Source organism: Dendrobium catenatum, unplaced genomic scaffold (genome assembly GCF_001605985.2).
Source record: "Dendrobium catenatum unplaced genomic scaffold, ASM160598v2 original_scaffold_71536, whole genome shotgun sequence".
NCBI lineage: Eukaryota > Viridiplantae > Streptophyta > Magnoliopsida > Asparagales > Orchidaceae > Dendrobium > Dendrobium catenatum.
This window is the reverse complement of record NW_021389983.1, coordinates 1,695,361-1,710,419: the sequence shown is the minus strand read 5'-3', so window position 1 is coordinate 1,710,419 and position 15,059 is coordinate 1,695,361. Positions and strand designations below refer to the sequence as shown.

General features: G+C 37.2%; 1 protein-coding gene and 1 long non-coding RNA gene across 5 annotated transcripts in view; both read right to left on the bottom strand.

The window, feature by feature from the left end:
• Window positions 1-3,915, bottom strand: part of LOC110108960 — a 29,742-nt gene extending 25,827 nt beyond the window's left edge. For all 4 annotated transcript variants that reach the window (XM_028691789.1, XM_028691788.1, XM_020839831.2 and 1 more), the window contains exon 1: window positions 3,682-3,915. In XM_028691789.1, coding sequence (XP_028547622.1) covers window positions 3,682-3,900 — 219 coding nt within the window. In that variant the 5' untranslated portion in view covers window positions 3,901-3,915. The remainder of the gene's footprint in view (window positions 1-3,681) is intronic.
• Window positions 3,916-13,148: 9,233 nt separating this feature from the next.
• On the bottom strand, window positions 13,149-14,251 carry LOC114578548. The gene is made up of 2 exons (XR_003699540.1): window positions 13,622-14,251; window positions 13,149-13,458 (listed from the first exon to the last, which is right to left on the bottom strand). It is a non-coding gene; the product is annotated as an uncharacterized LOC114578548 (long non-coding RNA).
• Window positions 14,252-15,059: the final 808 nt, after the last annotated feature.

Genomic DNA, 15,059 nt, shown 5'->3' with positions numbered 1-15,059 from the left:
CTCCACGGCCAGCTATCTCTCCCTTCACTTTCATAGTGTGACTCGGAGTGAATCCCACTACAGAGTTGAGAGAGACTTCTACCACATTCAGATGCATCTTTTCCTCCTCCACCTCTGATTCGCTCCCCCCACCCTCTTCGTCTTCCTCGTCTTCACAAACGAGGAGAACTTGAAGAGTTCGATCCTTGCACTTATGCCCTGGCATGTATTTTTCATCACATCGGAAACACAGCCCTTTTGTTCTCTTCTCTTGCATTTCCTTGTCAGTGAGCCTCTTGAACTGTCCCCCATTTCCTTCTCCTGTTGCTTTTTTCCTTTGGAACTTCTTTCATCCCTCCTGGGGAAGCTCCCTTGGTGGCTAGGTGGGTAGTCGTCCACTTGTAAGTGCCTCCTGAGTTACTACTACTCCTCGCTCCCTTCTCTAGGTTCTTTTGATTTTCGACCAACTGGGCAAGCTTCATGGCATCCCCTAGGTCCCTGGGCACAGGACCTTGACCGCTGCTCGCACCTCGGCCTTTAACCCCTTCATAAAATTTCCCTCCAGCACCGTCTCAGACAAGCGCTCCACCCTGCTGGCCAGATGCTCAAACCTCTCTCGATAGTCTGCCACAGACTCCTCCTGTACTAGGGCAAAGAACTGCTCGTAGAAGTCTCCTCCCCGGTCGGTTTGGAAACACTCTAACAAACTGTCCTTGAATTCTCCCCAGCTCCGAATAGGTCTCCTCTGATCTCTCCATTGGTACCAAGAGAGTGCCTTCCCTTCCAGACACAAACCCGCTGCCGATAACTTCTCCTACGTCAATCCGTTAACAGCAAAGTACCTCTCCACTTTGTAGATCCACCCATAAGCATCATCCTCTTCAAAAATGGGCATTTTCAATTTCCTCACCTTCCGATCCCCGCCATTCCCCCTTAATCCTCCATAGTTTCCCCTCTCCCAAGTGCCTGGGCCTCCCCATGTTTCCCGATCTTCCCTTGCTCGCCCCTGTCCCAATCCCCCTTCAAAATCCCCTCTCCAGTCTTCAAAATCAGCATCCCGGCGCCCATGATAACCACCCCGATGCTCCCAACCAGCACCTCTTGGCTCCACGCCTCCATAGCCTTGCCTTTCCCCATACCTTCCTCCTCTCTCCTCCCTCTGGAAAGGCTCCAAATGAGGTCTTCCCCTACTCCCTTCTACAATTTCCACTTCCTCTTCCTCCCGATGGATTTCAGAGTTGGCGTTCTTAGCTGCGGGCCCTTTTGCATCAGACGCCGCCGATTGGGTTTGAAACTCCAACATCTTCTTCATCATATCCCGTAGATCGGCCACTTGTCCTTCCATGGAGGACATTCTTTCTTCTACGGTTTCCTTGATTTGATTTATCTCTCCTTCAATCCTCTCCTCCAAAGCATCCACCTTCTTAGCCGCCATCTCCCACGGCTTGCAATTTAGGAGAAGATCTCCAAGATCTGAAAAAAAAAATCAGCAATTTTCTCCTTCCTCGGAACAATTTCAGCCGCTGAAATTGGTCAAAAACAGCCCACGATTTGTCCCAAGACTTGCTATGATACCAATTTGATAGGAAATACTTGATTTCAAGTATTTCCTATTCACTTTCACAATAACTCTCCGCGCAAACTGCTGTCCACAGCAGAAAAACAGTCAAAACAGTGGGAAAAACGTGGAAAAACTGAGAGAAATAGGAGAAAAAAGACTTGTATTTTTACTAGTATATGCAAGGAAATTAGCAAAGATACAAGAATCCTCTATTCGAGAGGAGGATCGCACTCTCTCAATCTCTAGAATCGATCTAGAGCCCGGACCAACACAGAAGAACAAGAAACTTCAAAAGCAAAAATCACATAACCCTAATCCTCCCCTTTACTCCCTACTTAATTGCATACAATTCAAAAATAGAAATAAAAGGACCTAATTACCCTCACTTCCCCTCCTTTTGGCTCCAAGAAACAATTTGAATTTCAAGTGGACCCCACCGAGCCCCTCCCTGCTGCTTCCGCCGAACTTCCCCCCCCTGTTCCGCCCGCCTTCTCCTTTGGTAAAGAGAGCCGGCCCGCTGGATTGGGCCGGCTGCGACCGGTCCTTTTTGGACCGCGTCTAACAGACTCTCTCTAATCTCTTCCACTGAAGCTACTCCAACCTTTTCACGCATATACTCATTTCGTATCTTATATCTAAGAGTAAAGCCACTCATCCACCTGAGCATCCTCATCTCTACAACACTTACATAATATTATGCCTTCTCTTAAATGGCCAATACTGCGCCATAAAGCATTGCAAATCTAACCACCAACTTATAGAATTTCCCCTTAAGTTTGAGGGGGACTTTTCTATCACACAACAAGCTCGATGCATTTCTCCACTTCGACCATCCAACTTGAATTCTACTAATATTATCCCATCTATTTCACCATCACTCTGAACAATAAACCCAAGATATCTAAAACGTGTACTCTTATTAATGACTTGATCACAAGTCACAATCCCCCCACAAGAACTATTATTACTAAATTTACACTCCATATATTCAGTTTTAATCTACTCAAACAAAAGCCTTTAGACTCTCACGTTGACCTTCATAATTCAACTTTACCTTCAACTCCCTCTATATAGTCTTATTTAACAAGAAGAAAATCATCAGCAAAAAGCATACACCAGGTACAACCTTCTTGGCTAATGGTCTAGTGAGAGCATCCATGACTAAAGCAAAAAGATATGGGCTCAAGGCTGATCCTTGATGTATTCTAACTGAAAAAGGAAAATACTTGGTCAAGTCACCTTGTGTCTGAACACAACAGCTCCTGCATGCATATCCTTACTAACTTGAATATAAGCATTATTAATCCATTTCATATCTAGAACTCTCCAAAGCACATCTCTTGGAACTTTATCATATACTCTCTCTAAATCAATAAATAAAGCCATAACCCAAAAATAAAAATAAAAAAACTTAATGAGCCATCATTACTATGCTAATAAAGGCTGTCAACATGTAAATAAAGCTAGAAATTATATTAAACAGTAAAAATGACCATGTTAATAAAATTGTCAACATGTTAAAAAAGACTGCCACATCAAATGCCAACACATCGAGGATTTTTTTGTCTGACTTGAGAAACATAGCATGTTATCTTCTGCCGTAATACCCAACGACGTCAATCAGCTTTTTTCTAATTAGAAACCACAATTAAATTTTTTAGGCTAAACTAAGATCATCAATCATTACATCAAAATCAGACAAAACAAACATATAGCCCGAAGTCTTAAATAATGAATCACTTCAGTTTCAAATCCCATGGAAATCTTAGGATTGAGGGAGTTGAAAGAATTTTGTTTTCACATAAGAACACTTGCAGAATAAATAGCTAAAAATATCGTATGCTCCTAAGAAACAGGAATAAATAGCAAATTTATATTCTCATTACCAATTTTTCATAATTATATGTTCTAATAATGTATTTTACCTTGAGATTCACTTTGAAATTCAAGCATACAAAATAAAATCCAAGAACTTGAGCTCAATTGTAAACTTTAACAATTTAAACGCAACTGGCAAGTTGATAATTTAGATTTTCTGAGAATACCTGTGCTTGAAACAACTATAGAAATTATTAAAATAGGAAAAAGGGATCAGAAACCTGATTGTAAACCTACAACACAGTTAAGAATATACTTCCAACCTGAATCCCTGTCTTTTCTATTAGTGTCTCTAAGAAAATTCTTGATAATTCCCACAGTTCACCTTGAGCGCCTTCAGCATCAAGAAATTGCAATTGAGGGATCAATAGCTCAACCTGAAAATAAATAAAAATGATGTAAACTGAATGGATTAAGTAACAGTAAGGAAAATCAACTGGCTTAAAGCATGGCTGAGGCATTTGAGCATACCATTCCCCCATACAGGTGTCTAGTGCATGTTTTTCATGATAAATTTGAAGAATACCAAAGCACAAGAGGAAGATATGAATGGTAAACAAAAGCTGTTCAGCATAATAATGGGCTTAAGTCCCATAATATTTAAACAATACTGGCAAAAGAAAAGCAGTACTATGAACGGAATAAATAAATTATTTCAAAGAAGCTTGGTTCGGATGTTAAATCCTTTAAAAAACCTCCATTAAGCAATAAAACAATACTTTTGACATATTGATATCATCATGAATTGTCAATGCATAGGATTTTATTAAAGTTTTAACTTGATCATACAAAATATAATACTATATCTAGAAATATAAATAAAATAATCAAAAGAAATAATTGTCCAAGAAAATTAAAAGGAGAGAAGAAAATAGTCTTTCAAGATAGGTTGTAACGGAAACCTGAAAGCTTTGCAATTGTCAAAAGTACAAAAGTTTACAATCTTGCAGCAATCCTTAAAAAAAATATGGTTACTTTGCTGTTCAATCCGGCGTTCATTCTTGTCGTGTCTTGGAATATTTGCGGCGATACAGAAATATATAGTTTAACAACTTAGCGTTGTAAGAAGATCCAACACACAAGCAGATGAAAGAGATAGCGTAGCGTTCATAAAAGACACCAGAGTTTTTACGTGAAAACTCCTGAAAATGGGGAAAAATCATGGGGCCTGGCCCAGTTTGAAAGAATCCACTAGTATTTGCAATTGATTACAAACAAGGCCCTTCCTTAAGAAAAGGTCTTGGATTGATGTCACAAATGTGCATCATATAAAGCGCATTACATAGTAGGAGTTACAATAATCAACATAGACAAGTTTTTTTGGTCGGCAGGACCATAGTTGATAGGATAGAGGTCAGAAATATCATAGTAGGCAGGAGACCGGGGCCCAAAAAACAGTTGTCTGGAGATGAAGGTCAGAAGGATCGTAGTAGGCAACGGAGGTCGAAAGGACCATAGTCGGCAAAAGACAGAGGTCCAAAAGACTGTTGTCTGATAATGGAGGTCGGAAGGACCGTAGTAGGCGACGGAGGTCGCAAGGACCATAATCGGCAGGAAACAGGGGTCCGAAAGACTGTAGTTGGCAAGAGACCGGGGTCAAAAAGACCGTAGTAGTAGGTCGGTACTCCGCTATAACTCTGAGCCTCAGGTGGTGGTCCAGAAGAATGTTGGGTGTTAGGTGGTGGTCCGGTAGAACTCCGGGCGTCAGGTGGTGGTCCGGTAGAACTCCGAGCGTAAGTTGGTGATTCGGTAGAAGTGTGCCTCAGGTGGTGGTCCGACAAAAGTCCAGGCCTCAGGTGGTGGTCCGGCAAAATTTCGTGCGTCAGGTGGCGGTCCAACAGAAGTCTGGGCCTCAGGTGGGGGTCCGGCAGAAGTATGGGCCTAAGGTAGAGGTCCGGCTGAACTCCAGGCCTCAATTAGTGGCCCGGAGGAACTCCATGAGGTGGTCGAGGAGGAGCGAGGAGGCAAGAGTGATTTATGATCTCTCTCTTGCTCTCTTGCTTGGAGCCACCTTTCAAGAAGGAGGAATGGTCTATTTATAGATTTTCTAAAATGGCATTGCCCGTAAATCGGAGGAATATCAAGGGTGAATGGGGAGTGGTTTGGATGGACGGTCAATGTTGAATCCCTTGATCGTGGACCGTTTGTCGGACATTTTAAGGTATTAATGATGTTGGTATTATGTGATCTTAGGCTCGTTGGATTCGTCTCATCAAGCCGCTCGATTCGACTATGAGCATATCACGTTTGAAAACTGTTTGATAATCCAAATTGTGGTTCGAACCTTCCAACAGCGCTTTGAGCCCTTGATTTGGACCCATTTGGGCTCGGATTGAGTCGAATTTGGTGTCGTTGGGTTCGTATTTCCAAGACGTTCAGTTCGACTATAAGTTTGCTGAAATCGTAGTTCGAATTGTCCCAATTTTAATTTTGAAAGTTTTCAACTAAATTTTGCTCAAGATTCGTGCTCGATCAAGATAATTTTTTGAAGACGTTTCAATTCTCATTAAGGGAGCTCATATTTCCTCCTTTTTAGTTAATGTTCTACCTTCTCTATCTCTTTCTAATGGATTCCAGAGTTTGTGCAATCTAGATCCTACACAAGATCTCTAATGATTGGTTCCCCTGAAACCGGTTTTCAAGAGTATTAATTTCTTTATCAATATTGGTACTTGGAGCCTGCATAGATTGGGATCCCCCTAAAAAAAATGTGTTGAAACTAAGGAGGAAGATCTTGAGAGATCTTCTTGCAAGAGATAGAGAGAGGAGAGGGGAGAGCCAAAAAAATTATGTAAACTTTATTTCTCTTGGCCTCAAAGCCTAAAACAAATTAAAGCCTATTAATAGACACCTAAAAGCTATACAAATAGCTCCACAAATGGCCACAAATGCCATAGTGCCATACAAAAAACTATACAAAAAACAAACCTAAAAATATGGAATAATATCTAACAATCACCCCCTTAGTCCAGATTTTACAAAACAAAAGATAACCACTGTTCATAAAGAACAGCCAAAGAACAACCCTGTCGATCTCCTCCGCCAAAAAGCGTCCACCGATAGTTAAAAGATTTCTCAAGAACCGATCAATCAACTTCTTGAGTTTCTAGCTCCACCTCCTGAAAGATCTTCACCTGTCGCACTGCATCCAACGCAGCCAATCCCGAGCACCCCTAGCCTGGCTTCCGCTCCTTGTGCATCAACCTGCACCTTGCGCTTCAGTGCCCGCGCCCTGCGCCTCCAGCCAGCGTCCAACGCTTTCAGCCCAGCGCCCGCGCCTTACACCCATGTGGTCTGTCACCAACCACATCCTGCACGTATCAACCCGTGCAGCGAGTCCTGCGCCTTCACCTGCGCTCCGCTCGTCACCAGTGCCCCGCGCTCCTATGCGGCCTCCTTGTGCACCGCACAAACTCGCACCTCCAAGCGCCCTGCACTTTCAACACTGCTCCTCAAGAACAGCTAACACCATCTCAGTGTCTCCCTGACTCCACCAGGAGTCCAAAACTCCACCTTATTTCTTCAGCAGATCTTCACAGTAAAAACAAGAAGATTAAAGAGAACAATAGGAACCGAAAAAATGCCAGAGAACAGGGATAAAATCCCAAACCAAAACTTGATTCAAGATCAAGCAAAAAATCCGGCCTCAACGGCTTCCATGCCTCCGCTCTTGTTTGCCTTCGTCAACCTCTAGCGTGCCTGGCCTGAGCCAACTGAGCGGCCCAAGTTCAGCTTCTGGTTTCTTTCTTCCGAGCTAGTCAAGACGAATCTGACCCCGTCTGCTCCGATCAAGCCTGTCCTGCTCATATTCCGGTGAGACAACTCTCTTCCACCTGGTCCGTCTTTTTTGATCTTCTGTACAGAGTTGCACACGGAAGAAATCCCGCACAGCACACGCGAGCCAGACTCCGGCCAGCTCGTCCCGGTCCGTCGTCCATCCTCCGCGTGCCTTGCGTCTGTGCTCACGCACGCGTAATTTGCTCTGGTGAGTCCGATCCAGCAGCCTCGCGTGCAGCCCGTCCACTCTGCGCATTTATCGGCAACTTGAACACCTCAAGAACACATTCCTCCTTCAAGATCGCCACCAGGCTCTGATACCAAATTGTTGAAAATAAGAAGGAAGATCTTGAGAGATCTTCTTGCAAGAGATAGAGAGAAGAGAGGGGAGAGCCAAAAAAATTCTGTAAACTTTATTTCTCTTGGCCTCAAAGCCTAAAACAAACTAAAGCCTATTAATAGGCACCTAAAAGCTATACAAATAGCTCCACAAATGGCCACACATGCCATACAAAAAACCTATACAAAAAACAAACCTAAAAATATGGAATAATATCAACAATATGTTTAAAGGTTTCATTATGACAAAGCTACATATTGTATTTATAAGAAACTAAATTAACATATATGTTGAAACGCCTAGACCGGTCCAGGAGGGACCACTCTCTCGAGCCCACGTTCTGCGCGGTTCTTCCTCACGCGTGCCTTGCGTCTCTGTACACGCACGCGTGATTTGCTTCGGTGAGTCCGATCCAGCGGCCTCCCGTGCAGCCTGTCCACTCTGCGCGTTTATCGGCAACTTGAACACCTCAAGAACACATTCCTCCTTCAAGATCGCCACCAGGGCTCTGATACCAAATTGTTGAAACTAAGGAGGAAGATCTTGAGAGATCTTGCAAGAGATAGAGAGAAGAGAGGGGAGAGCCAAAAAAATTCTGTAAACTTTATTTCTCTTGGCCTCAAAGCCTAAAACAAACTAAAGCCTATTAATAGGCACCTAAAAGCTATACAAATAGCTCCACAAATGGCCACACATGCCATACAAAAAACCTATACAAAAAACAAACCTAAAAATCTGGCATAATATCTAACAATATGTTTAAAGATGTCATTATGACAAAGCTACATATTGCATTTATAAGAAACTAAATTAAAAAATATGTTGAAACGCCTAGAACGATCCAGGAGGGACCGGTCTAGCCGGCCCAACCCTCGGGCCAGCTCAAAACCTGCAATAGGCGGAAGCCTGCTAGGCCGCAATCTTGAATTTTAGCCCCCTTGGGGGTGGGGTCTACGGATTAGGGAAGAGAGAAGGGGGATGTTTAGTCTTTTTGGTTATTATTATGTTTGCTTTAATTAGGAGTTTGTATTAGCGTTATGGAACTTTTTTGTGGCTAATTCTTGAAGTTCTCTTTGGTGTCTTAGGCTCTAGCGGCATCTAGAGAGTTTTGGAGAGATTGATCATCCTCTCGAATAGAGGATCATTTCTATCTTGTTATTTCTTTTCATCTCCTAGCAAAATCCTGAGCGTTTTTCTTGTGTTTTCATCCATAAAAACTTAAAAATCTGTTTTGTTAATCCGCAGAATTTCTGATTTCAACAATTATTTTCCTGCTTTCCTATTGTTTCCTTCAAATTGGTATCAGAGCAATTCTTGGGACTGTTTTTGGGCTGTTTCCGTGAAATTCAGCAGCTTTTTTTTGTCCGAAGGTGTTTTAGTTGTTAATTCAATATTTTTATTTTAGAATATAATCAATATATATTGGATGATGATAATGTGTCAACTATTAATTGTGGATTCTTGAGATATCATTTGTATTGGTATGATAAACCAACAAGTGATGATTCTCGGACAACATTATAGGAAGTGCAGCATTTATGACTTGATATGTTTGATTAGTATCAAACATTAAAGTTTTCATAGCCAAATTTTTTAAAGCCGAGCAAATGTAATGGAGATTTACAAGTTTATACTCATAAAAAACATCAATCAAATAAATGATCTTAGCAAGTTTCTTTTACTATCATTATTTTTTAGTTGTTTTATTTTATAGCTCTTATTTTAACTTTAAGTGCATATGATGATGCGCCTTTCATACCGAGATGCATATCTTTTACTATGCAATCCTTGATCCGGTGCAACACGATTTGATTCAATTTAAATGGATAGTTTAGGTGCACAATGCTAGTGATTTTGTGCTCACGCTAGTTGAATTTGCTCCCTATAATAGAGATTCAAATTTTGAAGTTTTTATAACAATCTTTAGTTCCTATACTAGTTATTATTGAAGCTTTATCTTATGTAGCTGTTCTTGTAGTTCCTGGTCCTTGAAGTAAAATAGTTCAATTCTTCTAGAAAGTGGTTAAGATATTTCTATAGTTAGATCAACATCAGAATATGATGTAGTTGACGCATGTTTATCTTGATGCTTAGGCTAATCAATTTTTTGTTGAGGAAATTAGAACATGCATCAAATTTTCATTTCTCCTAATCTACTAACTTTTCAACGTGAACAAAATAGACAATAAACTTTAGACGTTATGGTTTATTTTGATGCTTATAAATAGAATAATTAGATGCATGTAATAGCGATCTTTTGGCATTAAATAAATTAGATTATGACCAATCTAGGGGGTGTTCATCACTTCGAGAATAGTAAAAAAAACTACTATTAATTTTTGGAATAAATCATCTCCTTATACCGACATAAGACTAGAATCTTTCTACTTAAAGAATTCATTACTTGTTTTCTTTTCTCCTAAATGATTTTTTACTAGTTTGTGAATGTGATTAACTCTAATCAAATTTATAACAATTGGATTTCTTTTTGCAATCTGAATCTTACTTGAACTGTGGTTCTTGAATATTCTTGCATTTTTTTTTATTTCACGTGAATTTCTCATGTTTTTAAATTTACATTCAAAAAGGATGGGTTCATGTTTTAATTGGTAATTTTTGAGTTACGAATTTTTATTCATATGCGATCTCATCCACCGCTATATCATTTAGTTGCAGCAAAACACCTACAACCTATGACATCATGCATCAGTTGAAAGTAAAATAAAAAACTGAATAAGTCAAACACACACTCTAGCAATGGATGACAATAAACCTCAACAAATTATCCTGAGACACCGTCAAACACAAAAGTTTGACCCCTAGATACAAGGCCAATGAATGGATCCTTACCATAATTTAACAATGTTCAAAGCTAAATAAATCCAACAACAAGGTGTTTAGCGTCAAGTAAATATTTGTAGACATCATACATAGCATATTATTAAGTATAACAACATATTAGAGAGAAATAGATGAAACAAAATGGGTGAAATGCACTCATTCTCTCTGCTCCATCTCTCTTATTCCTCAATGAGTAAATCCTACCTATCGTTTTTTTTTTTCCTGTAGCATCTTTCTAGATGAGCTTTCTCTATAAATTACCTTTTCTTTTCGTTATATTAGTATAAAACTATTAACCAACTGTCTGTTTACGGGCAAATTATTGGGTCAGCATCCAGCTCCTGCAGCAGTTCGGCGGCGGCCTCGTCCGTCGTAGCGACGGGGCTTGGTGGCTGAGCATTGTCCGCGTCAAATTTCTCGAATTTGGCGCGCGCTGTGACTGCGGAGTGAGATGGCCAACGCCCGAAACCAATTAGGGCGAGAGAGGAAGGAGAAGGGTAGATTTGGAGGTGACGAGGGTAACGGTATGAGCAAGAGAGGGAAGACGATGGAGCGGCAAACATTATGGCTTATCCCTCTGCGATAAAAGGGCTTCACAAGAAGCATAAAAGAAAACTACGCAATATTATCTTAAAAATATTATAGTGATTAATTTTATCTTAATAGTATAAGATAAATTATTTTTAAAAATAAATGTTCAATCAAAAAATATTAATATAAATATTTATATTGAACTTTAAAATGATATTTATATTTATTTTTTGTCCTAAAATAAAATTATAATGTCATATATCTTTGATCAAATGTATTTTTCTTTTTATTTATCTGCTATTATGTTCTAATAATCTATAAAATTTATATTTTTGTTTTCTCAAATTTTATCAAAATATTCAAATTTATAATAAAATGTTAACTCATTTTTTATCAAATTAATAATATTCTGATTATGATACATGGAAAATGCACAAATTTAATAATTAAAATATAATCTATAGATAAAATTAAATATTATGTATATTATTTTCCCATATTATTATCCCATAGAATTTTACATAAGCACACTTAAATTTTTAAATTTAAAACATCCCAAGGTAAAGAAGGCTTAGAGCACAAGCTACAAGAAGAAAAATGAAAAATTATAAAAAAAAAGCATATTTATCAAGATATCTTTTATCATTTTACATTTATGTTTCAAGGAGAGTTCAAATATTTATATTAAAGTATATATACATGAGAATTAAAAGATATTTAATTTTTTTATTAAGGAAATAACTAATTTTGGTTTCTAAAAATTAATCACATCATTTGTCTATGATTCTGACATCATTAAGATAATTATATGTTTAATCACAAAAGAACAATGAGAAATTAATATATGATTAATTTTATTGGAAGTAGAACATGATTAGCAATATAACAACAAAGCTTCAATGGAAGATACATCAACGATAATTCATACAAGTCATTTGATTCTAACATCATTAAGATAACTACATGTTTGATAAATGATCTATAATCAATATGATCAATATGAACCATACTGAGAAGTGTTTCAGATTATGATCAAATTTATCAAAATGTCTCTCTAAAATGGCTATAAATAGGGCTCTATTAGTCATATGAAGGCAAGGCTCAAGAGCTAAAATAGCTAAAGAACTCTATTGCATTAGATAATTATCATTAGCAATCATGATCATCATTAACAAACTTTTGTCGTATGACTATTATCACTTGATTGTTAACATATAACTTCATTGCTGGGTTTTACTTGTCCGCTTGTGTCTGTTTGTAGACAATCAATTTTAGTAACTCCTAAAAGCGGAATCAAATGATTGTTCTCAATTATGCTCATCTTATTCAATAATAAGGGAAGAGTATTGTATATTTCATTATTTAGTGAATTATTTCAATTGCGGCAAGCCCTATGGTTTTTCTCATTCTTAGACTTTCTATGTAAAAAATTATGATATCTTACAACCTTTATGTATGTGCTAGATTTTTATACAAAGCTAAAATGTAAAACACATACTCTGCCGCCATGAACTTTTTAACACATCAATTTGGATCGATCATGAGAATCATTCCCAACATACTATTAATATTTCTTCAATGGTTGACAATCAATCATTCAATCAAGTTTTTTTTTTTTTTTTGCTTTTAATAAACTAAGTTGTTTTTAAAAATGCTTAGAACATCTAACAACTATTTTGTGTATTTTTAAAAACAAGTTGATTTATTTTTAAAAATAAAACACAAAAAATACCAAATAAACAATTTTTTTAAAATAGAAATATAAAAACAAAATAAAGGTAATGCCATAAGCCCTAAGTGAATGGTTAACATCAATCTATAAAGTATGTTTAGTTAGTATTTGGTCATTTTTTTATTTTGAAAATAAATCAATGCTCTTTTCAATACTTAAAATATTTTTTACTATATTTTTTAATTATTTTCTCCTAATAGTAAACATATATGATGCAAAAAAAATTTAAGTTTTAATAATTTATATTATATATTATATACTAAGGAGAGCAAACAATGTATCTAGAAGCTAGTCAAGTGAAGATATAGAAAATCTAAAGATTAATTCAATTGAAATGCATTAAATATGAAGATAAAAAAGTATTTTTTTAGAAAAGGCATTCAACATAAGTAGATAAGGCATTTTGATAAATTTTTCAATGAAGATTATACGATTATGATTAACTTTAGTGATATTAAGATCATAAATTAAATAGAAATATTTTTATCACTGTACTAATAAGAACAAAGTTAGAGAGGCTTCAAAGAAAATAAAATGCAGAAAAAATACGTGAAGTACATTAGACTGCACTGGCTCATGTAGATGAATACATAGCAAGGTTATACTTGCACAATATAGGAAAGTACAGAGGTATAATTCCACCATTAAAGGACGTGCGAGCGCCATTCGAAGGCGAATCAGGACACGTCATGTCACTATTTTGCTGCGTACCAATACTGCTTATCAGGCGATGTAGCGCATCTCAATTCAACTTCAGACGGTCCGGTGACCGCATCACACGTAATAATTTCTCCCATTAAAGACAGTCTAATTGGCAAGCTTAAGATAGTGGGAATAGTAATCAGAGGAAATGAGGAAGACATTGACAAAAGGTCAGGAAAGTGGCCAAAACACAAACATTTGACCATCACCGAAAACAATTGCAATGTGATAATCCATTTGGTTTTACAGTGTAAACTACAAAGAATGTTTTAGAAAGTACCTTAACTACAGAGATAATCATCCGGACGTCAGACTAAAAGCCTGTAAGACTAAAGCATTAAACATCTGAGAATAAATATAATAAACGCGATGAAACTAAATTCAGTAATGCAGAAAGAATAAAGAGAAACTGTGGCTTATAGAATCTGTATATAGCATAGATTGACGAGATACTTTACATTATGACAATCAAATCTCCCAATTTCATTCTGAGAAGACCCCAAAACACTTACTTAATACAAAAATACCTCTTTAAGTCTTCTGCTTCTCATTCCATTTCAAACAAAAAATAGCTTTGGACATGTAAAAAAACCGTCCCAAATGAAACCTGACTATAATCTCAAGAATCTTAGATTCAACCTTGCACTGCTTTTTAAAACAATTTTTAGTACAAAAAATTTAATTTCAGTACTTCAAACTTATTTTAAGAAGCAGTAAGAAAGCCATCCCAAACAAAACCTCAGCCACTTACAATCATGTCTACAACAAATATACATAATCTCAAGTTCCATGAGGGGCTACAAAGACTGCAAGAGGCAACTAAGTATCATTATTGTGATGACATAATTTATAATTTATATAAATAAATCTAACATCTCACACAATACTTAACAGATAGTGCACAACAAAAAAGAATGGAAAATAAAAAATTTCCAACCTAAATAATTAGAATAAAACTAAGGATTATTATTATTATATGAATAATTTAATCTTAACATTGATTAAATATCATTTCTATAAGATGGTAGTGAGGCCTGCAATGTTTTATGGTGCCGAATGTTAGCCATTAAAAGAGAAGCATAATACTAAGTTAAGTGTGGCAGAGATGAGGATGCTCAGGTGGATGAGTGATTTTACCCTTAGAGATAGGATACGAAATGAGCATATACGTGAAAAGGTTGTAGTAGCTCTAGTAGAAGATAAGATTAGAGAGAGTCGCCTTAGATGATTTGGTCACATAAAACGGCGGCCTTCCGATGACCCGATTAGGAGAGTAGATTTGACTTATGTTAAGAAAGGTAGGGGTAGATCTAAAAAGACTTGGTTAAAAAATATTAGGAATGACCTTTCTTTATTAGATTTAAACGAGAATTTGACTTTTAATAGGACACTATGAAGAAAAAAGATTCATGTAGCCGACCCCACGTAGTGGGATAAAGACTTGATGTTATTGTTGTATTAATTAAATATCATTAATATGATAAGTAGAAGAGCATACCTACAAATTAATCACCAACTAAGTACATAATTTCTAATCAAGACATCAAGTTTTTTTTAGATTAACCCTAAATGATAACTCTAATAACCTAAATATTAATTAAAAGTTAACTACATAGCCATAAAAATAATTGTAACATAATTATCTTAAAGTAAACGCCTCAACAATAACTTCTAAGCATGGATAAAGGCCAAATCGCCAAGCATATAGCCCAACTAAT